This window comes from Saccoglossus kowalevskii, chromosome 3 (genome assembly GCF_978046115.1).
Source record: "Saccoglossus kowalevskii chromosome 3, keSacKowa6.1, whole genome shotgun sequence".
NCBI classification, from domain to species: Eukaryota; Metazoa; Hemichordata; class Enteropneusta; family Harrimaniidae; genus Saccoglossus; species Saccoglossus kowalevskii.
In genome coordinates, this window is record NC_140643.1 from 43,981,809 (window position 1) to 44,005,996 (window position 24,188).

General features: G+C 35.2%; 1 protein-coding gene across 1 annotated transcript in view; it reads left to right on the forward strand.

The window, feature by feature from the left end:
* LOC146748007 (leucine-rich repeat serine/threonine-protein kinase 2-like) overlaps positions 1-23,476 on the forward strand; it is a 95,539-nt gene extending 72,063 nt beyond the window's left edge. The window contains exons 6-14 of the mRNA XM_085497523.1: positions 19,567-19,695; positions 19,808-19,939; positions 20,044-20,160; positions 20,314-20,423; positions 21,133-21,212; positions 21,487-21,593; positions 21,698-21,833; positions 22,358-22,488; positions 22,606-23,476. Of these exons, the coding sequence (XP_085353649.1) occupies positions 19,567-19,695; positions 19,808-19,939; positions 20,044-20,160; positions 20,314-20,423; positions 21,133-21,212; positions 21,487-21,593; positions 21,698-21,833; positions 22,358-22,488; positions 22,606-22,736 (1,073 nt within the window). The 3' untranslated portion in view covers positions 22,737-23,476. The remainder of the gene's footprint in view (positions 1-19,566; positions 19,696-19,807; positions 19,940-20,043; positions 20,161-20,313; positions 20,424-21,132; positions 21,213-21,486; positions 21,594-21,697; positions 21,834-22,357; positions 22,489-22,605) is intronic.
* The last annotated feature ends 712 nt before the right edge of the window (positions 23,477-24,188 follow it).

The window sequence follows — 24,188 nt, forward strand, 5'->3', positions numbered from 1 at the left end:
CCATTCATTTCGCTAGTTTGATGAGACCTAGCTACCATTCATTTAGCTAATTTGATGTGATCTAGCTACCATTCATTTAGCTAATTTGATGTGATCTATCTACCATTCATTTCGCTAGTTTGATGAGATCTAGCTACCATTCATTTCGCTAGTTTGATGAGATCTACCTACCATACATTTAGGTAGTTTGATGTGATCTAGCTACCATTCATTTAGGTAGTTTGATGTGATCTAGCTACCATTCATTTAGGTAGTTTGATGTGATCTAGCTACCATTCATTTCGCTAATTTGATGTGATCTAGCTACCATTCATTTAGGTAGTTTGATGAGATCTAGCTACCATTCATTTAGGTAGTTTGATGAGATCTAGCTACCATTCATTTAGCTAATTTGCTGTGATCTAGCTACCATTCATTTCGCTAGTTTGATGAGATCTAGCTACCATTCATTTAGCTAATTTGATGTGATCTAGCTACCATTCATTTAGCTAATTTGATGTGATCTAGCTACCATTCATTTCGCTAGTTTGATGAGATCTAGCTACCATTCATTTCGCTAGTTTGATGAGATCTAGCTACCACTCATTTAGCTAGTTTGATGTCATCTAGCTACCATTCATTTCGCTAGTTTGATGTGATCTAGCTACCATTCATTTAGGTAGTTTGATGTGATCTAGCTACCATTCGTTTCGCTAATTTGATGTGATCTAGCTACCATTCATTTAGGTAGTTTGATGTGATCTAGCTACCATTCATTTAGCTAGTTTGATGTGATCTAGCTACCATTCATTTAGGTGGTTTGATGTGATCTAGCTACCATTCATTTCGTTAATTTGATGTGATCTAGCTACCATTCATTTAGGTAGTTTGATGTGATCTAGCTACCATTCATTTAGCTAGTTTGATGTGATCTAGCTACCATTCATTTAGCTAATTTGATGCGATCTAGCTACCATTCATTTAGCTAATTTGATGTAATCTAGCTACCATTCATTTAGCTAATTTAATGTGATCTAGCTACCATTCATTTAGCTAATTTGATGTGATCTAGCTACGATTCATTTCGCTAGTTTGATGAGATCTAGCTACCATTCATTTCGCTAGTTTGATGAGATCTAGCTACCACTCATTTAGCTAGTTTGATGTCATCTAGCTACCATTCATTTCGCTAGTTTGATGTGATCTAGCTACCATTCATTTAGGTATTTTGATGTGATCTAGCTACCATTCGTTTAGCTAATTTGATTTGATCTAGCTACCATTCATTTAGGTAGTTTGATGTGATCTAGCTACCATTCATTTCGCTAAGTTGATGTTATCTAGCTACCATTCATTCAGCTAATTTGATGTAATCTAGCTACCATTCATTTAGCTAATTTAATGTGATCTAGCTACCATTCATTTAGCTAGTTTGATGATATCTAGCTACCATTCATTTAGGTAGTTTGATGTTATCTAGCTGCCATTTATTTAGCTAGTTTGACGTGATCTAGCTACCATTCGTTTAGCTAGTTTAGTGTGATCTAGCTACCATTCATTTCGCTAGTTTGATGTGATCTAGCTACCATTTATTTAGCTAGTTTGATGAGATCTAGCTACCATTCATTTAGCTAATTTGATGTGATCTAGCTACCATTCATTTAGCTAATTTGATGTGATCTAGCTACCATTCATTTCGCTAGTTTGATGAGACCTAGCTACCATTCATTTAGCTAATTTGATGTGATCTAGCTACCATTCATTTAGCTAATTTGATGTGATCTATCTACCATTCATTTCGCTAGTTTGATGAGATCTAGCTACCATTCATTTCGCTAGTTTGATGAGATCTAGCTACCATACATTTAGGTAGTTTGATGTGATCTAGCTACCATTCATTTAGGTAGTTTGATGTGATCTAGCTACCATTCATTTAGGTAGTTTGATGTGATCTAGCTACCATTCATTTCGCTAATTTGATGTGATCTAGCTACCATTCATTTAGGTAATTTGATGTGATCTAGCTACCATTCATTTAGCTAATTTGATGCGATCTAGCTACCATTCATTTAGCTAATTTAATGTGATCTAGCTACCATTCATTTAGCTAATTTGATGTGATCTAGCTACGATTCATTTCGCTAGTTTGATGAGATCTAGCTACCATTCATTTCGCTAGTTTTATGAGATCTAGCTACCATTCATTTAACTAGTTTGATGTGATCTAGCTACCATTCGTTTTCCTAGTTTGATGTGATCTAGCTACCATTCGTTTAGCTAGTTTGATGTGATCTAGCTACCATTCATTTAGGTAGTTTGATGTTATCTAGCTGCCATTTATTTAGCTAGTTTGACGTGATCTAGCTACCATTCGTTTAGCTAGTTTAGTGTGATCTAGCTACCATTCGTTTAGCTAGTTTGATGTGATCTAGCTACCATTCGTTTAGATAGTTTGATGTGATCTAGCTACCATTCGTTTAGCTAGTTTTATGTGATCTAGCTAACACTCATTTAGGTATTTTGATGTGATCTATCTGCTTTTCATTTAGCTAGTTTGATGTGATCTAGCTACAATTCATTTAGCTAATTTGATGTGATCTAGCTACCATTCATTTAGCTAATTTGTTGTCATCTAGCTACCATTCATTTAGGTAGTTTGATGTGATCTAGCTACCATTCATTTAGGTAGTTTGGTGTGATCTAGCTACCATTCGTTTAGCTAGTTTGATGTGATCTAGCTACCATTCATTTCGCTAGTTTGATGAGATCTAGCTACCATTCATTTCGCTAGTTTGATGTGTTCTAGCTACCATTCATTTAGCTAATTTGATGTGATCTAGCGACCATTCATTTAGGTAGTTTGATGTCATCTAGCTACCATTTATTTCGCTAATTTGATGTGATCTAGCTACCATTCATTTCGCTAATTTGATGTGATCAAGCTACCATTCATTTCGTTAATTTGATGTGATCTAGCAACCATTCATTTGGCTAGTTTGATGTGATCTGGCTACCATTCATTTCGCTAGTTTGATGAGATCTAGCTACCATTCATTTAGGTAGTTTGATGTCATCTAGCTACCATTCATTTAGCTAATTTGATGAGATCTAGCTACCATTCATTTCGCTAGTTTGATGTGATCGAGCTACCATTCATTTAGGTAGTTTGATGAGATCTAGCTACCATTCATTTAGGTAGTTTGATGAGATCTAGCTACCATTCATTTAGCTAATTTGATGTGATCTAGCTACCATTCATTTCGCTAGTTTGATGAGATCTAGCTACCATTCATTTAGCTAATTTGATGTGATCTAGCTACCATTCATTTAGCTAATTTGATGTGATCTAGCTACCATTCATTTCGCTAGTTTGATGAGATCTAGCTACCATTCATTTCGCTAGTTTGATGAGATCTAGCTACCACTCATTTAGCTAGTTTGATGTCATCTAGCTACCATTCATTTCGCTAGTTTGATGTGATCTAGCTACCATTCATTTAGGTAGTTTGATGTGATCTAGCTACCATTCGTTTCGCTAATTTGATGTGATCTAGCTACCATTCATTTAGGTAGTTTGATGTGATCTAGCTACCATTCATTTAGCTAGTTTGATGTGATCTAGCTACCATTCATTTAGGTGGTTTGATGTGATCTAGCTACCATTCGTTTCGTTAATTTGATGTGATCTAGCTACCATTCATTTAGGTAGTTTGATGTGATCTAGCTACCATTCATTTAGCTAGTTTGATGTGATCTAGCTACCATTCATTTAGCTAATTTGATGCGATCTAGCTACCATTCATTTAGCTAATTTGATGTAATCTAGCTACCATTCATTTAGCTAATTTAATGTGATCTAGCTACCATTCATTTAGCTAATTTGATGTGATCTAGCTACGATTCATTTCGCTAGTTTGATGAGATCTAGCTACCATTCATTTCGCTAGTTTTATGAGATCTAGCTACCATTCATTTAGGTAGTTTGTTGTGATCTAGCTATCATTCATTTAGATAGTTTGATGAGATCTAGCTACCATTCATTTCGCTAGTTTGATGTGATCTAGCTCCCATTCGTTTCGCTAATTTGATGTGATCTAGCTACCATTCATTTAGTTAGTTTGGTGTGATCTAGCTACCATTCATTTAGCTAGTTTGATGTGATCTAGCTACCATTCGTTTAGCTAGTTTGATGTGATCTAGCTACCATTCGTTTAGCTAGTTTGATGTGATCTAGCTACCATTCATTTAGGTATTTTGATGTGATCTAGCTACCATTCGTTTAGCTAATTTGATTTGATCTAGCTACCATTCATTTAGGTAGTTTGATGTGATCTAGCTACCATTCATTTCGCTAATTTGATGTTATCTAGCTACCATTCATTCAGCTAATTTGATGTAATCTAGCTACCATTCATTTAGCTAATTTAATGTGATCTAGCTACCATTCATTTAGCTAGTTTGATGATATCTAGCTACCATTCATTTAGGTAGTTTGATGTTATCTAGCTGCCATTTATTTAGCTAGTTTGACGTGATCTAGCTACCATTCGTTTAGCTAGTTTAGTGTGATCTAGCTACCATTCATTTCGCTAGTTTGATGTGATCTAGCTACCATTTATTTAGCTAGTTTGATGAGATCTAGCTACCATTCATTTAGCTAATTTGATGTGATCTAGCTACCATTCATTTCGCTAGTTTGATGAGACCTAGCTACCATTCATTTAGCTAATTTGATGTGATCTAGCTACCATTCATTTAGCTAATTTGATGTGATCTATCTACCATTCATTTCGCTAGTTTGATGAGATCTAGCTACCATTCATTTCGCTAGTTTGATGAGATCTAGCTACCATACATTTAGGTAGTTTGATGTGATCTAGCTACCATTCATTTAGGTAGTTTGATGTGATCTAGCTACCATTCATTTAGGTAGTTTGATGTGATCTAGCTACCATTCTTTTCGCTAATTTGATGTGATCTAGCTACCATTCATTTAGGTAATTTGATGTGATCTAGCTACCATTCATTTAGCTAATTTGATGCGATCTAGCTACCATTCATTTAGCTAATTTAATGTGATCTAGCTACCATTCATTTAGCTAATTTGATGTGATCTAGCTACGATTCATTTCGCTAGTTTGATGAGATCTAGCTACCATTCATTTCGCTAGTTTTATGAGATCTAGCTACCATTCATTTAACTAGTTTGATGTGATCTAGCTACCATTCGTTTTCCTAGTTTGATGTGATCTAGCTACCATTCGTTTAGCTAGTTTGATGTGATCTAGCTACCATTCATTTAGCTAATTTGATGGGATCTAGCTGCCATTCATTTAGCTAGTTTGATGCGATCTAGCTACCATTCGTTTAGCTTATTTGATGTCATCTAGCTACCATTCATTTAGGTAGTTTGATGTGATCTAGCTACCATTCATTTAGCTAATTTGATGGGATCTAGCCACCATTCATTTCGCTAATTTGATGAGATCTAGCTACCATTCATTTAGCTAGTTTGATGAGATCTAGCTACCATTCATTTAGGTAGTTTGATGTTATCTAGCTGCCATTTATTTAGCTAGTTTGACGTGATCTAGCTACCATTCGTTTAGCTAGTTTAGTGTGATCTAGCTACCATTCGTTTAGCTAGTTTGATGTGATCTAGCTACCATTCGTTTAGATAGTTTGATGTGATCTAGCTACCATTCGTTTAGCTAGTTTTATGTGATCTAGCTAACACTCATTTAGGTATTTTGATGTGATCTATCTGCTTTTCATTTAGCTAGTTTGATGTGATCTAGCTACAATTCATTTAGCTAATTTGATGTGATCTAGCTACCATTCATTTAGCTAATTTGTTGTCATCTAGCTACCATTCATTTAGGTAGTTTGATGTGATCTAGCTACCATTCATTTAGGTAGTTTGGTGTGATCTAGCTACCATTCGTTTAGCTAGTTTGATGTGATCTAGCTACCATTCATTTCGCTAGTTTGATGAGATCTAGCTACCATTCATTTCGCTAGTTTGATGTGTTCTAGCTACCATTCATTTCGCTAGTTTGCTGTGATCTAGCTACCATTTATTTAGCTAGTTTGATGAGATCTAGCTACCATTCATTTAGCTAATTTGATGTGATCTAGCTACCATTCATTTAGCTATTTTGATGTGATCTAGCTACCATTCATTTCGCTAGTTTGATGAGATCTAGCTACCATTCATTTAGCTAATTTGATGTGATCTAGCTACCATTCATTTAGCTAATTTGATGTGATCCAGCTACCATTCATTTCGCTAGTTTGATGAGATCTAGCTACCATTCATTTCGCTAGTTTGATGAGATCTAGCTACCATTCATTTAGGTAGTTTGATGTGATCTAGCTACCATTCATTTAGCTAATTTGATGTGATCTAGCTACCATTCATTTCGCTAGTTTGATGAGATCTAGCTACCATTCATTTAGCTAATTTGATGTGATCTAGCTACCATTCATTTTGCTAATTTGATGTGATCTAGCTACCATTCATTTAGCTAATTTGATGTGATCTAGCGACCATTCATTTAGGTAGTTTGATGTCATCTAGCTACCATTTATTTCGCTAATTTGATGTGATCTAGCTACCATTCATTTCGCTAATTTGATGTGATCAAGCTACCATTCATTTCGTTAATTTGATGTGATCTAGCAACCATTCATTTGGCTAGTTTGATGTGATCTGGCTACCATTCATTTCGCTAGTTTGATGAGATCTAGCTACCATTCATTTAGGTAGTTTGATGTCATCTAGCTACCATTCATTTAGCTAATTTGATGAGATCTAGCTACCATTCATTTCGCTAGTTTGATGTGATCGAGCTACCATTCATTTAGGTAGTTTGATGAGATCTAGCTACCATTCATTTAGGTAGTTTGATGAGATCTAGCTACCATTCATTTAGCTAATTTGATGTGATCTAGCTACCATTCATTTCGCTAGTTTGATGAGATCTAGCTACCATTCATTTAGCTAATTTGATGTGATCTAGCTACCATTCATTTAGCTAATTTGATGTGATCTAGCTACCATTCATTTCGCTAGTTTGATGAGATCTAGCTACCATTCATTTCGCTAGTTTGATGAGATCTAGCTACCACTCATTTAGCTAGTTTGATGTCATCTAGCTACCATTCATTTCGCTAGTTTGATGTGATCTAGCTACCATTCATTTAGGTAGTTTGATGTGATCTAGCTACCATTCGTTTAGGTAGTTTGATGTGATCTAGCTACCATTCATTTAGCTAGTTTGATGTGATCTAGCTACCATTCATTTAGCTAATTTGATGCGATCTAGCTACCATTCATTTAGCTAATTTGATGTAATCTAGCTACCATTCATTTAGCTAATTTAATGTGATCTAGCTACCATTCATTTAGCTAATTTGATGTGATCTAGCTACGATTCATTTCGCTAGTTTGATGAGATCTAGCTACCATTCATTTCGCTAGTTTTATGAGATCTAGCTACCATTCATTTAGGTAGTTTGTTGTGATCTAGCTATCATTCATTTAGATAGTTTGATGAGATCTAGCTACCATTCATTTCGGTAGTTTGATGTGATCTAGCTCCCATTCGTTTCGCTAATTTGATGTGATCTAGCTACCATTCATTTAGTTAGTTTGGTGTGATCTAGCTACCATTCATTTAGCTAGTTTGATGTGATCTAGCTACCATTCGTTTAGCTAGTTTGATGTGATCTAGCTACCATTCGTTTAGCTAGTTTGATGTGATCTAGCTACCATTCATTTAGGTATTTTGATGTGATCTAGCTACCATTCGTTTAGCTAATTTGATTTGATTTGGCTACCATTCATTTAGGTAGTTTGATGTGATCTAGCTACCATTCATTTCGCTAATTTGATGTTATCTAGCTACCATTCATTCAGCTAATTTGATGTAATCTAGCTACCATTCATTTAGCTAATTTAATGTGATCTAGCTACCATTCATTTAGCTAGTTTGATGAGATCTAGCTACCATTCATTTAGGTAGTTTGATGTTATCTAGCTGCCATTTATTTAGCTAGTTTGACGTGATCTAGCTACCATTCGTTTAGCTAGTTTAGTGTGATCTAGCTACCATTCATTTCGCTAGTTTGATGTGATCTAGCTACCATTTATTTAGCTAGTTTGATGAGATCTAGCTACCATTCATTTAGCTAATTTGATGTGATCTAGCTACCATTCATTTAGCTAATTTGATGTGATCTAGCTACCATTCATTTCGCTAGTTTGATGAGACCTAGCTACCATTCATTTAGCTAATTTGATGTGATCTAGCTACCATTCATTTAGCTAATTTGATGTGATCTATCTACCATTCATTTCGCTAGTTTGATGAGATCTAGCTACCATTCATTTCGCTAGTTTGATGAGATCTAGCTACCATACATTTAGGTAGTTTGATGTGATCTAGCTACCATTCATTTAGGTAGTTTGATGTGATCTAGCTACCATTCATTTAGGTAGTTTGATGTGATCTAGCTACCATTCATTTCGCTAATTTGATGTGATCTAGCTACCATTCATTTAGGTAATTTGATGTGATCTAGCTACCATTCATTTAGCTAATTTGATGCGATCTAGCTACCATTCATTTAGCTAATTTAATGTGATCTAGCTACCATTCATTTAGCTAATTTGATGTGATCTAGCTACGATTCATTTCGCTAGTTTGATGAGATCTAGCTACCATTCATTTCGCTAGTTTTATGAGATCTAGCTACCATTCATTTAGGTAGTTTGTTGTGATCTAGCTACCATTCATTTAGATACTTTGATGAGATCTAGCTACCATTCATTTCGCTAGTTTGATGTGATCTAGCTCCCATTCGTTTCGCTAATTTGATGTGATCTAGCTACCATTCATTTAGTTAGTTTGGTGTGATCTAGCTACCATTCATTTAGCTAGTTTGATGTGATCTAGCTACCATTCGTTTAGCTAGTTTGATGTGATCTAGCTACCATTCGTTTAGCTAGTTTGATGTGATCTAGCTACCATTCATTTAGGTATTTTGATGTGATCTAGCTACCATTCGTTTAGCTAATTTGATTTGATCTAGCTACCATTCATTCAGGTAGTTTTATGTGATCTAGCTACCATTCATTTCGCTAATTTGATGTGATCTAGCTACCATTCATTCAGCTAATTTGATGTAATCTAGCTACCATTCATTTAGCTAATTTAATGTGATCTAGCTACCATTCATTTAGCTAGTTTGATGAGATCTAGCTACCATTCATTTAGGTAGTTTGATGTTATCTAGCTGCCATTTATTTAGCTAGTTTGACGTGATCTAGCTACTATTCGTTTAGCTAGTTTAGTGTGATCTAGCTACCATTCGTTTAGCTAGTTTGATGTGATCTAGCTACCATTCGTTTAGATAGTTTGATGTGATCTAGCTACCATTCGTTTAGCTAGTTTGATGTGATCTAGCTAACACTCATTTAGGTATTTTGATGTGATCTATCTGCTTTTCATTTAGCTAGTTTGATGTGATCTAGCTACAATTCATTTAGCCAATTTGATGTGATCTAGCTACCATTCATTTAGCTAATTTGATGTCATCTAGCTACCATTCATTTAGGTAGTTTGATGTGATCTAGCTACCATTCATTTCGCTAGTTTGATGTTATCTAGCTACCATTCATTTCGCTAATTTGATGAGATCTAGCTACCATTCATTTCGCTAATTTGATGTGATCTAGCTACCATTCATTTCGCTAATTTGATGTGATCTAGCTACTATTCATTTAGGTAGTTTGATGAGATCTAGCTAACATTCATTTCGCTAATTTGATGTGATCTAGCTACCATTCATTTAGGTAGTTTGATGTGATCTAGCTACCATTCATTTAGGTAGTTTGATGTGATCTAGCTACCATTCGTTTAGCTAGTTTGATGTGATCTAGCTACCATTCATTTCGCTAGTTTGATGAGATCTAGCTACCATTCATTTCGCTAGTTTGATGTGTTCTAGCTACCATTCATTTCGCTAGTTTGATGTGATCTAGCTACCATTTATTTAGCTAGTTTGATGAGATCTAGCTACCATTCATTTAGCTAATTTGATGTGATCTAGCTACCATTCGTTTAGCTAGTTTGATGTGATCTAGCTACCATTCGTTTAGATAGTTTGATGTGATCTAGCTACCATTCGTTTAGCTAGTTTGATGTGATCTAGCTAACACTCATTTAGGTATTTTGATGTGATCTATCTGCTTTTCATTTAGCTAGTTTGATGTGATCTAGCTACAATTCATTTAGCCAATTTGATGTGATCTAGCTACCATTCATTTAGCTAATTTGATGTCATCTAGCTACCATTCATTTAGGTAGTTTGATGTGATCTAGCTACCATTCATTTCGCTAGTTTGATGTTATCTAGCTACCATTCATTTCGCTAATTTGATGAGATCTAGCTACCATTCATTTCGCTAATTTGATGTGATCTAGCTACCATTCATTTCGCTAATTTGATGTGATCTAGCTACTATTCATTTAGGTAGTTTGATGAGATCTAGCTAACCTTCATTTCGCTAATTTGATGTGATCTAGCTACCATTCATTTAGGTAGTTTGATGTGATCTAGCTACCATTCATTTAGGTAGTTTGATGTGATCTAGCTACCATTCGTTTAGCTAGTTTGATGTGATCTAGCTACCATTCATTTCGCTAGTTTGATGAGATCTAGCTACCATTCATTTCGCTAGTTTGATGTGTTCTAGCTACCATTCATTTCGCTAGTTTGATGTGATCTCGCTACCATTTATTTAGCTAGTTTGATGAGATCTAGCTACCATTCATTTAGCTAATTTGATGTGATCTAGCTACCATTCATTTAGCTAATTTGATGTGATCTAGCTACCATTCATTTCGCTAGTTTGATGAGATCTAGCTACCATTCATTTAGCTAATTTGATGTGATCTAGCTACCATTCATTTAGCTAATTTGATGTGATCTAGCTACCATTCATTTCGCTAGTTTGATGAGATCTAGCTACCATTCATTTCGCTAGTTTGATGAGATCTAGCTACCATTCATTTAGGTAGTTTGATGTGATCTAGCTACCATTCATTTAGGTAGTTTGATGTGATCTAGCTACCATTCATTTAGGTAGTTTGATGTGATCTAGCTACCATTCGTTTCGCTAATTTGATGTGATCTAGCTACCATTCATTTAGGTAGTTTGATGTGATCTAGCTACCATTCATTTAGCTAGTTTGATGTGATCTAGCTACCATTCATTTAGCTAATTTGATGCGATCTAGCTACCATTCATTTAGCTAATTTGATTTAATCTAGCTACCATTCATTTAGCTAATTTAATGTGATCTAGCTACCATTCATTTAGGTAGTTTGTTGTGATCTAGCTATCATTCATTTAGATAGTTTGATGAGATCTAGCTACCATTCATTTCGCTAGTTTGATGTGATCTAGCTCCCATTCGTTTCGCTAATTTGATGTGATCTAGCTACCATTCATTTAGTTAGTTTGGTGTGATCTAGCTACCATTCATTTAGCTAGTTTGATGTGATCTAGCTACCATTCGTTTAGCTAGTTTGATGTGATCTAGCTACCATTCGTTTAGCTAGTTTGATGTGATCTAGCTACCATTCATTTAGGTATTTTGATGTGATCTAGCTACCATTCGTTTAGCTAATTTGATTTGATTTGGCTACCATTCATTTAGGTAGTTTGATGTGATCTAGCTACCATTCATTTCGCTAATTTGATGTTATCTAGCTACCATTCATTCAGCTAATTTGATGTAATCTAGCTACCATTCATTTAGCTAATTTAATGTGATCTAGCTACCATTCATTTAGCTAGTTTGATGAGATCTAGCTACCATTCATTTAGGTAGTTTGATGTTATCTAGCTGCCATTTATTTAGCTAGTTTGACGTGATCTAGCTACCATTCGATTAGCTAGTTTAGTGTGATCTAGCTACCATTCATTTCGCTAGTTTGATGTGATCTAGCTACCATTTATTTAGCTAGTTTGATGAGATCTAGCTACCATTCATTTAGCTAATTTGATGTGATCTAGCTACCATTCATTTAGCTAATTTGATGTGATCTAGCTACCATTCATTTCGCTAGTTTGATGAGACCTAGCTACCATTCATTTAGCTAATTTGATGTGATCTAGCTACCATTCATTTAGCTAATTTGATGTGATCTATCTACCATTCATTTCGCTAGTTTGATGAGATCTAGCTACCATACATTTAGGTAGTTTGATGTGATCTAGCTACCATTCATTTAGGTAGTTTGATGTGATCTAGCTACCATTCATTTAGGTAGTTTGATGTGATCTAGCTACCATTCATTTCGCTAATTTGATGTGATCTAGCTACCATTCATTTAGGTAATTTGATGTGATCTAGCTACCATTCATTTAGCTAATTTGATGCGATCTAGCTACCATTCATTTAGCTAATTTAATGCGATCTAGCTACCATTCATTTAGCTAATTTGATGTGATCTAGCTACGATTCATTTCGCTAGTTTGATGAGATCTAGCTACCATTCATTTCGCTAGTTTTATGAGATCTAGCTACCATTCATTTAGGTAGTTTGTTGTGATCTAGCTACCATTCATTTAGATAGTTTGATGAGATCTAGCTACCATTCATTTCGCTAGTTTGATGTGATCTAGCTCCCATTCGTTTCGCTAATTTGATGTGATCTAGCTACCATTCATTTAGTTAGTTTGGTGTGATCTAGCTACCATTCATTTAGCTAGTTTGATGTGATCTAGCTACCATTCGTTTAGCTAGTTTGATGTGATCTAGCTACCATTCGTTTAGCTAGTTTGATGTGATCTAGCTACCATTCATTTAGGTATTTTGATGTGATCTAGCTACCATTCGTTTAGCTAATTTGATTTGATCTAGCTACCATTCATTCAGGTAGTTTTATGTGATCTAGCTACCATTCATTTCGCTAATTTGATGTGATCTAGCTACCATTCATTCAGCTAATTTGATGTAGTCTAGCTACCATTCATTTAGCTAATTTAATGTGATCTAGCTACCATTCATTTAGCTAGTTTGATGAGATCTAGCTACCATTTATTTAGGTAGTTTGATGTTATCTAGCTGCCATTTATTTAGCTAGTTTGACGTGATCTAGCTACTATTCGTTTAGCTAGTTTAGTGTGATCTAGCTACCATTCGTTTAGCTAGTTTGATGTGATCTAGCTACCATTCGTTTAGATAGTTTGATGTGATCTAGCTACCATTCGTTTAGCTAGTTTGATGTGATCTAGCTAACACTCATTTAGGTATTTTGATGTGATCTATCTGCTTTTCATTTAGCTAGTTTGATGTGATCTAGCTACAATTCATTTAGCCAATTTGATGTGATCTAGCTACCATTCATTTAGCTAATTTGATGTCATCTAGCTACCATTCATTTAGGTAGTTTGATGTGATCTAGCTACCATTCATTTCGCTAGTTTGATGTTATCTAGCTACCATTCATTTCGCTAATTTGATGAGATCTAGCTACCATTCATTTCGCTAATTTGATGTGATCTAGCTACCATTCATTTCGCTAATTTGATGTGATCTAGCTACTATTCATTTAGGTAGTTTGATGAGATCTAGCTAACATTCATTTCGCTAATTTGATGTGATCTAGCTACCATTCATTTAGGTAGTTTGATGTGATCTAGCTACCATTCATTTAGGTAGTTTGATGTGATCTAGCTACCATTCGTTTAGCTAGTTTGATGTGATCTAGCTACCATTCATTTCGCTAGTTTGATGAGATCTAGCTACCATTCATTTCGCTAGTTTGATGTGTTCTAGCTACCATTCATTTCGCTAGTTTGATGTGATCTAGCTACCATTTATTTAGCTAGTTTGATGAGATCTAGCTACCATTCATTTAGCTAATTTGATGTGATCTAGCTACCATTCGTTTAGCTAGTTTGATGTGATCTAGCTACCATTCGTTTAGATAGTTTGATGTGATCTAGCTACCATTCGTTTAGCTAGTTTGATGTGATCTAGCTAACACTCATTTAGGTATTTTAATGTGATCTATCTGCTTTTCATTTAGCTAGTTTGATGTGATCTAGCTACAATTCATTTAGCCAATTTGATGTGATCTAGCTACCATTCATTTAGCTAATTTGATGTCATCTAGCTACCATTCATTTAGGTAGTTTGATGTGATCTAGCTACCATTCATTTCGCTAGTTTGATGTTATCTAGCTACCATTCATTTCGCTAATTTGATGAGATCTAGCTACCATTCATTTCGCTAATTTGATGTGATCTAGCTACCATTCATTTCGCTAATTTGATGTGATCTAGCTACTATTCATTTAGGTAGTTTGATGAGATCTAGCTAACCTTCATTTCGCTAATTTGATGTGATCTAGCTACCATTCATTTAGGTAGTTTGATGTGATCTAGCTACCATTCATTTAGGTAGTTTGATGTGATCTAGCTACCATTCGTTTAGCTAGTTTGATGTGATCTAGCTACCATTCATTTCGCTAGTTTGATGAGATCTAGCTACCATTCATTTCGCTAGTTTGATGTGTTCTAGCTACCATTCATTTCGCTAGTTTGATGTGATCTCGCTACCATTTATTTAGCTAGTTTGATGAGATCTAGCTACCATTCATTTAGCTAATTTGATGTGATCTAGCTACCATTCATTTAGCTAATTTGATGTGATCTAGCTACCATTCATTTCGCTAGTTTGATGAGATCTAGCTACCATTCATTTAGCTAATTTGATGTGATCTAGCTACCATTCATTTAGCTAATTTGATGTGATCTAGCTACCATTCATTTCGCTAGTTTGATGAGATCTAGCTACCATTCATTTCGCTAGTTTGATGAGATCTAGCTACCATTCATTTAGGTAGTTTGATGTGATCTAGCTACCATTCATTTAGGTAGTTTGATGTGATCTAGCTACCATTCATTTAGGTAGTTTGATGTGATCTAGCTACCATTCGTTTCGCTAATTTGATGTGATCTAGCTACCATTCATTTAGGTAGTTTGATGTGATCTAGCTACCATTCATTTAGCTAGTTTGATGTGATCTAGCTACCATTCATTTAGCTAATTTGATGCGATCTAGCTACCATTCATTTAGCTAATTTGATTTAATCTAGCTACCATTCATTTAGCTAATTTAATGTGATCTAGCTACCATTCATTTAGCTAATTTGATGTGATCTAGCTACGATTCATTTCGCTAGTTTGATGAGATCTAGCTACCATTCATTTCGCTAGTTTTATGAGATCTAGCTACCATTCATTTAGGTAGTTTGTTGTGATCTAGCTACCATTCATTTAGATAGTTTGATGAGATCTAGCTACCATTCATTTCGCTAGTTTGATGTGATCTAGCTCCCATTCGTTTCGCTAATTTGATGTGATCTAGCTACCATTCATTTAGTTAGTTTGGTGTGATCTAGCTACCATTCATTTAGCTAGTTTGATGTGATCTAGCTACCATTCGTTTAGCTAGTTTGATGTGATCTAGCTACCATTCGTTTAGCTAGTTTGATGTGATCTAGCTACCATTCATTTAGGTATTTTGATGTGATATAGCTACCATTCGTTTAGCTAATTTGATTTGATCTAGCTACCATTCATTTAGGTAGTTTGATGTGATCTAGCTACCATTCATTTCGCTAATTTGATGTGATCTAGCTACCATTCATTCAGCTAATTTGATGTAATCTAGCTACCATTCATTTAGCTAATTTAATGTGATCTAGCTACCATTCATTTAGCTAGTTTGATGAGATCTAGCTACCATTCATTTAGGTAGTTTGATGTTATCTAGCTGCCATTTATTTAGCTAGTTTGACGTGATCTAGCTACCATTCGTTTAGCTAGTTTAGTGTGATCTAGCTACCATTCATTTCGCTAGTTTGATGTGATCTAGCTACCATTTATTTAGCTAGTTTGATGAGATCTAGCTACCATTCATTTAGCTAATTTGATGTGATCTAGCTACCATTCATTTAGCTAATTTGATGTGATCTAGCTACCATTCATTTCGCTAGTTTGATGAGATCTAGCTACCATTCATTTAGCTAATTTGATGTGATCTAGCTACCATTCATTTAGCTAATTTGATGTGATCTAGCTACCATTCATTTCGCTAGTTTGATGAGATCTAGCTACCATTCATTTCGCTAGTTTTATGAGATCTAGCTACCATTCATTTAGGTAGTTTGTTGTGATCTAGCTACCATTCATTTAGATAGTTTGATGAGATCTAGCTACCATTCATTTCGCTAGTTTGATGTGATCTAGCTCCCATTCGTTTCGCTAATTTGATGTGATCTAGCTACCATTCATTTAGTTAGTTTGGTGTGATCTAGCTACCATTCATTTAGCTAGTTTGATGTGATCTAGCTACCATTCGTTTAGCTAGTTTGATGTGATCTAGCTACCATTCGTTTAGCTAGTTTGATGTGATCTAGCTACCATTCATTTAGGTATTTTGATGTGATCTAGCTACCATTCGTTTAGCTAATTTGATTTGATCTAGCTACCATTCATTTAGGTAGTTTGATGTGATCTAGCTACCATTCATTTCGCTAATTTGATGTGATCTAGCTACCATTCATTCAGCTAATTTGATGTAATCTAGCTACCATTCATTTAGCTAATTTATTGTGATCTAGCTACCATTCATTTAGCTAGTTTGATGATATCTAGCTACCATTCATTTAGGTAGTTTGATGTTATCTAGCTGCCATTTATTTAGCTAGTTTGACGTGATCTAGCTACCATTCGTTTAGCTAGTTTAGTGTGATCTAGCTACCATTCATTTCGCTAGTTTGATGTGATCTAGCTACCATTTATTTAGCTAGTTTGATGAGATCTAGCTACCATTCATTTAGCTAGTTTGATGAGATCTAGCTACCATTCATTTAGCTAATTTGATGTGATCTAGCTACCATTCATTTAGCTAATTTGATGTGATCTAGCTACCATTCATTTCGCTAGTTTGATGAGATCTAGCTACCATTCATTTCGCTAGTTTGATGAGATCTAGCTACCATTCATTTAGGTAGTTTGATGTGATCTAGCTACCATTCATTTAGGTAGTTTGATGTATCTAGCTACCATTCATTTAGGTAGTTTGATGTGATCTAGCTACCATTCATTTCGCTAATTTGATGTGATCTAGCTACCATTCATTTAGGTAGTTTGATGTGATCTAGCTACCATTCATTTAGCTAATTTGATGCGATCTAGCTACCATTCATTTAGCTAATTTAATGTGATCTAGCTACCATTCATTTAGCTAATTTGATGTGATCTAGCTACGATTCATTTCGCTAGTTTGATGAGATCTAGCTACCATTCATTTCGCTAGTTTTATGAGATCTAGCTACCATTCATTTAGGTAGTTTGTTGTGATCTAGCTACCATTCATTTAGATAGTTTGATGAGATCTAGCTACCATTCATTTCGCTAGTTTGATGTGATCTAGCTCCCATTCGTTTCGCTAATTTGATGTGATCTAGCTACCATTCATTTAGTTAGTTTGGTGTGATCTAGCTACCATTCATTTAGCTAGTTTGATGTGATCTAGCTACCATTCGTTTAGCTAGTTTGATGTGATCTAGCTACCATTCGTTTAGCTAGTTTGATGTGATCTAGCTACCATTCATTTAGGTATTTTGATGTGATCTAGCTACCATTCGTTTAGCTAATTTGATTTGATCTAGCTACCATTCATTTAGGTAGTTTGATGTGATCTAGCTACCATTCATTTCGCTAATTTGATGTGATCTAGCTACCATTCATTCAGCTAATTTGATGTAATCTAGCTACCATTCATTTAGCTAATTTAATGTGATCTAGCTACCATTCATTTAGCTAGTTTGATGAGATCTAGCTACCATTCATTTAGGTAGTTTGATGTTATCTAGCTGCCATTTATTTAGCTAGTTTGACGTGATCTAGCTACCATTCGTTTAGCTAGTTTAGTGTGATCTAGCTACCATTCGTTTAGCTAGTTTGATGTGATCTAGCTACCATTCGTTTAGATAGTTTGATGTGATCTAGCTACCATTCGTTTAGCTAGTTTGATGTGATCTAGCTAACACTCATTTAGGTATTTTGATGTGATCTATCTGCTTTTCATTTAGCTAGTTTGATGTGATCTAGCGACAATTCATTTAGCCAATTTGATGTGATCTACCTACCATTCATTTAGCTAATTTGATGTCATCTAGCTACCATTCATTTAGGTAGTTTGATGTGATCTAGCTACCATTCATTTAGGTAGTTTGATGTTATCTAGCTACCATTCATTTCGCTAGTTTGATGTTATCTAGCTACCATTCATTTCGCTAATTTGATGAGATCTAGCTACCATTCATTTCGCTAATTTGATGTGATCTAGCTACCATTCATTTCGCTAATTTGATGTGATCTAGCTACTATTCATTTAGGTAGTTTGATGAGATCTAGCTAACATTCATTTCGCTAATTTGATGTGATCTAGCTACCATTCATTTAGGTAGTTTGATGTGATCTAGCTACCATTCATTTAGGTAGTTCGATGTGATCTAGCTACCATTCATTTCGCTAGTTTGATGAGATCTAGCTACCATTCATTTCGCTAATTTGATGAGATCTAGCTACCATTCATTTCGCTAATTTGATGTGATCTAGCTACCATTCATTTAGGTATTTTGATGTGATCTAGCTACCATTCGTTTAGCTAGTTTGATGTGATCTAGCTAACACTCATTTAGGTATTTTGATGTGATCTATCTGCTTTTCATTTCGCTAATTTGATGTGATCTAGCTACCATTCATTTAGGTAGTTTGATGTGATCTAGCTACCATTCATTTAGGTAGTTCGATGTGATCTAGCTACCATTCATTTCGCTAGTTTGATGAGATCTAGCTACCATTCATTTCGCTAATTTGATGAGATCTAGCTACCATTCATTTCGCTAATTTGATGTGATCTAGCTACCATTCATTTCGCTAGTTTGATGCGATCTAGCTACCATTCATTTAGGTAGTTTGATGTCATCTAGCTACCATTCATTTAGCTAATTTGATGAGATCTAGCTACCATTCATTTCGCTAGTTTGATGTGATCTAGCTACCATTCATTTAGGTAGTTTGATGTCATCTAGCTACCATTCATTTAGCTAATTTGATGAGATCTAGCTACCATTCATTTCGCTAGTTTGATGTGATCTAGCTACCATTCATTTAGCTAATTTGATGAAATCTAGCTACCATTCATTTAGCAAATTTGATGAGATCTAGCTACCATTCATTTCGCTAGTTTGATGTATCTATCTATCGTATCATTGATAAACGATCTTCCTAATGGCGATATATTTCATATTTATATTGTGAATAATAACTTAAATCTCGCTAATATTTGCGTGGTAGTAGTAAAAGATATATGTGTTTTTAAGAAGGGTTGGTTGCACATTACTTTTTTACGCATTGTGCGTAGTAGTGGCAGTAACAACATACACAACATCATGTGTAGTATTTATGTATATTCTGTAATTTCAGAAGATGCATACCAATTTGTTGTGACGTCACAATATTGTCAATCATTGTTATCTGCTGTCAAACTACACTCACAATCGGCAGAATTGTTAAAACAGGCGTTCTTGGTTCTGAAAATAATTTGTTGCATTGGTGAGTTGACATCAAAAACAATCGTTTGTATATCGTAAAACTCGGCTTCGCCTCGTTGTATTTCCATCCTTGTGATTCAAAATGGATGCTTACAATTGTATTCGAATTTCAGGTATTTGCGATGTTATGCTTCATAATAAAGTACACCTACTTATCGTAAGATGTATGCAGCAGTCGGAGTTTCAAGATGACGTTGGATTGCAGATTGCATGCTGCGATCTGTTAGCCGCCCTTGCGTATGACGGTAAGAAATTGCAAAATAACTTCACCAATGGTCTCACTATTATTACGTATGCTATGCAATATTTCAGTTCAATACACACAAATATCTTAATTGTATTATTTCAGATAATGTACAGCATTTAATTGAATTGAATGGTTCGTCTAAAACAATACTAATGTCCATGCATGTCATACATAATGCGGATTTCCGGTCTTCAGCCCTGAATGTTATTGATAAACTGGGTAAGCGCACTACATTTCCAAACTTGTATGTTTATCGCACCATGCAAAATAAAATTATATATGCAATGGCTTAACTATAAATGATAATACAAAGGATTGCTGCTGTAATTCATTTGTAGTTTGTTTTGTGAAAAATTATTTTATCGATTCCAGGAAATGCAGTTTTTATTAAGCGTTCAAATCCACAAGTAAAGGAACACTGTGATTGGTTAAAAGAAGTTGTTTCCGTAATGGGTTCACACCAATCACACGCCGGTGTTCAAGTAGGTATATGAATATGAATAAAATGAAATGAATATGAGAGTGAATACTGTATATTTGTAAATGGTGACCCAGACACCTGTACATTTGATAGGTTTCATTTAGAAAAAGACAGGGCTCATTTAAGATTCACATGAAAGGTCTTATGTAATTTGCAAAAGAGAGGTATCATTTTGGTTTCGAAGCAGATGTCTCATTTAGAATTCAAAAGAGTTAAATTTGGGTTAAATTTTGGAGGTTTTATTTTGAGGTTCGAAGAGAGGTATATTCAAGGGTTTAAGAATTCGCATGCAATGTGACCCTGGGATTACATTTTCACTACCACTAAATATTAGAAGTTAAGTGTTTCTAAACCTCTTCACCCACGGAGAGTACCCTACCAGGCATATAACACCCTCGATCTAATGACGCTAATGTTTTTACTTTATCATATCATCTAATATACTAATGCAATGTGACTAACACATTGTCCATACTCTTCATATTCTTATTTTATACCATTTACATCATGACTTAAGTGGCTATGATATTTAATAACATATCTTCCTCGATTTGGTCCACTGAATGACGACTGCGAACTGTGCAGATGCACGCTCTTCTGCTGTGAACGTACTATCTATACATTCAGATCAACACTGATCATTGCATTCTCTACAATGTATTGTGTTTTTGGGTACCCGCACTTGAAACATTGTGTTTTGTTATCTATAGGAAGCAGCATGTCGCGTTTTGAGCAAAGTAATAATGCATCGCCCTCATCAAATATCAAGAATAGGCGAAGAACAATATCAGTATGTACATATGTTACATTATTCTAAAAATACTTGTTTTAGTCACTATCATCATTGGCTTGACATAGAGCGGTGGGTGCTGTCCACTTACAAGTGTCATTTTTGCGACCACGTCTATTTCCTGATGTGAAATACAATTGAAACTCTAGACCAGATGTTCAGAAGAGTCCAGACTCTTGGCCATATCAGTCATGGAATGCCTCTCCAAAGAACTTAACCTAAGCCTGTGTCATTACTAATCATACGCACATTAACCCTAGAATTTTGGTTGCAGACTGTGTGTACATACGTATTTGCTGTCATGCTTACTGTCACACTACCACAACTACCACGTGTTCGTCTCAGTATGCAGAGTAATATATGATGTTGTATCCAGCGAAGGTGCGTGTATATTGCTTGATTTAAATAGACTTGAATACAGTTGAATGTTGTTATAACTCTGTATTTGTATACTTGCTTATTGCATAAGTCTTGTTTCTCAATAGGGGCTGAGACTATCGTACAATATTTAGCAGAAAACGAAGTGTTTGATCCCATATTCAAAGCATTACACATACATAAGGATTCTGCAAAGTCACAGGAAACTGGCTTTAGGGTTATTCGAGGAATGATGTCATCCAGGTATTGTTTTTTCATTGTTTTCTATCCGTTTAGTCTATATGTGATTGTGATGTGGAAATTGGTACGAGGACTAGATATTATAATTTGGTAATATTGAAGTATCTAATCCACTTATCTATACCGATGCACAACGAAGTGTAGCAAAACACTTTTTTTATTGCTAATGAAGTACTAACTACTCCAACGTACCGTTTTTTTTTAATCCACCCGGTGATGACGCTTGTCTAGTTCTTGGAGTGTTAGGAACCTTCAAACCAAGACATTTGTACGATTATTGTAACAGGGACTCATTCGATCTGTTCCTACTACGTCAAATCTTGCTTCAATGCTGAATAATAACTTAATAATAACGTAATTATCGTTCATTATTGTTAATTACTGCAGCTTCAAACTTTATAGCTGTTGTTTAGACAGTTTAGAACAACGACATATTTAATTATGCTATGCAGAGATACGGTGTGATGAATTCATATATAATGCATCCAGTTCAATAATGCACAGTTTTGTGTGTTCTTTACTTGTAGTCAATCATTCAGAGATAAACTAGTTTTTAATGGCGTAATGAGTTACATCTCTGCTGCGTTGACGTTCCATCCTGACGACGTAGGCGTTGCCGAGGAAACTGTTAGGGTGATATCGTGTCTAATTAATATCAGTAAGTACAATAACTGCCCGTTTTATATGTAAGGGGTTTGTTCATTTTTAATAAACCATTCGTATAACAGATGGTAGTTTAATCCTGTATAATGTTTCTCTTGTTTTCTTTTATTAGAAATTGTTAGGCAGATATGTGTCGCTGACAACATTCACTCTCTGATTGAAGATGTCATGTGCAGACATCAATCATCGACGATCATGCAAGAAACAGCACGCGGGATTCTTCATCGAATTATTTTCAGTTAACCTATTCACGTTGCTGAATTAGGCGTATATAATATTCAGATTTTGTAATACTTAGACTTTGTATTATGACATTGACCTATATACCAAATATCAAAGCAATTGATACTTGGTAGTTTTGAAGAAGAAGTCGAAATGCAATGGACGACGACTGACAATCACCTAAATGAACAGCTCCACTCTCATCTATAATGACGGCAGAGCTAAAATGTATGTGTGTGGCGTCTCGTCAGGAACTTGGTCCTGATTGCACTTTTAATGGCTTCAGGCTCGGGAAATCATGGCAAAGAAGAATTTCTGGTGTACTATATTCGGATTTGAACTCTTTCGGGTCTCAATGATTACACATATTCCCCAAATTGTTTTGAACAAAGTCCATACACACTGCACAAAATAATCAGCCAAACCACATATACCACCACAATCATTGTGTCGTGTTGATCATAAGCTATTGTCAAAGCAAAGCAAGAATTTTAATGATTGACACAAGGTAACAAGAGCTGAATATCGCTGGCCGTGCTGCTTAAAAACATCAAAAAATTGTTATCTATTAAAATCCAATCAATCAATGAATGAACCAACTATCCAGTCAAAAACTGAAAACTTGTGATTCCGGGTTCTTTCAAAGTTTGAACACTCTAATCTGAATTATGATATATGGGCGAATGGAACACATGCAGTTAATCGAAAATGGTTTAATAATTCAAACGTATAACAGAATAATTAAATTGGCTCAACTAGTAGTAAGAGTCATTCTTTGACATAAATACTGCAGATGTGATTACAAATATAATTGATATATGGCATTTTAAAAACATGGAAATGAATAGTCGATGAATCAAACAGCAGTATTTATGTGTAGGTGTTACAGAGACAGTTAATCAGGAGGCAGATTATAGTCTGATAATTGAACAGAATATGGAACTGTTAACTCCATGTAAATTATGATCATAAAGTCTGCTCAAGCATTTTCACTGGAAGTCAACCCTGAACACTGGAAGTGTGCCCTGAACACCCTGTAACCTGCATGTTCATTCATCATAATACCAAATCAGTACAAAATTGCATGTTAACATGGACCATAATCTTATGCTACGAAGTAAGAACACACATAATTTTATATCAACAGAATCAGGCAAAAGCATATTATACAGTGCACATTATTAAAAAAAATATATTTTATTATCATCAAAGCACTTTATTTGCGCTCAATTTCAAAACAATATACACGAGTAAATATGCGATTAAATATTGAAAAAGTTTTGAATGTTCAAAAATGAAACAGTGGGATGAACCAGTCAACAGTGGGGTGGACCAGTCAATAGTGGGAGGAACCAGACAACAGTGGGATGAACCAGTCAACAGTGGGGTGGACCAATTGACAGTGGAATGAACCAGTCAACATTGGGGTGGACCAATCGACAGTGGAATGAACCAGTCAACAGTGGGATGGAC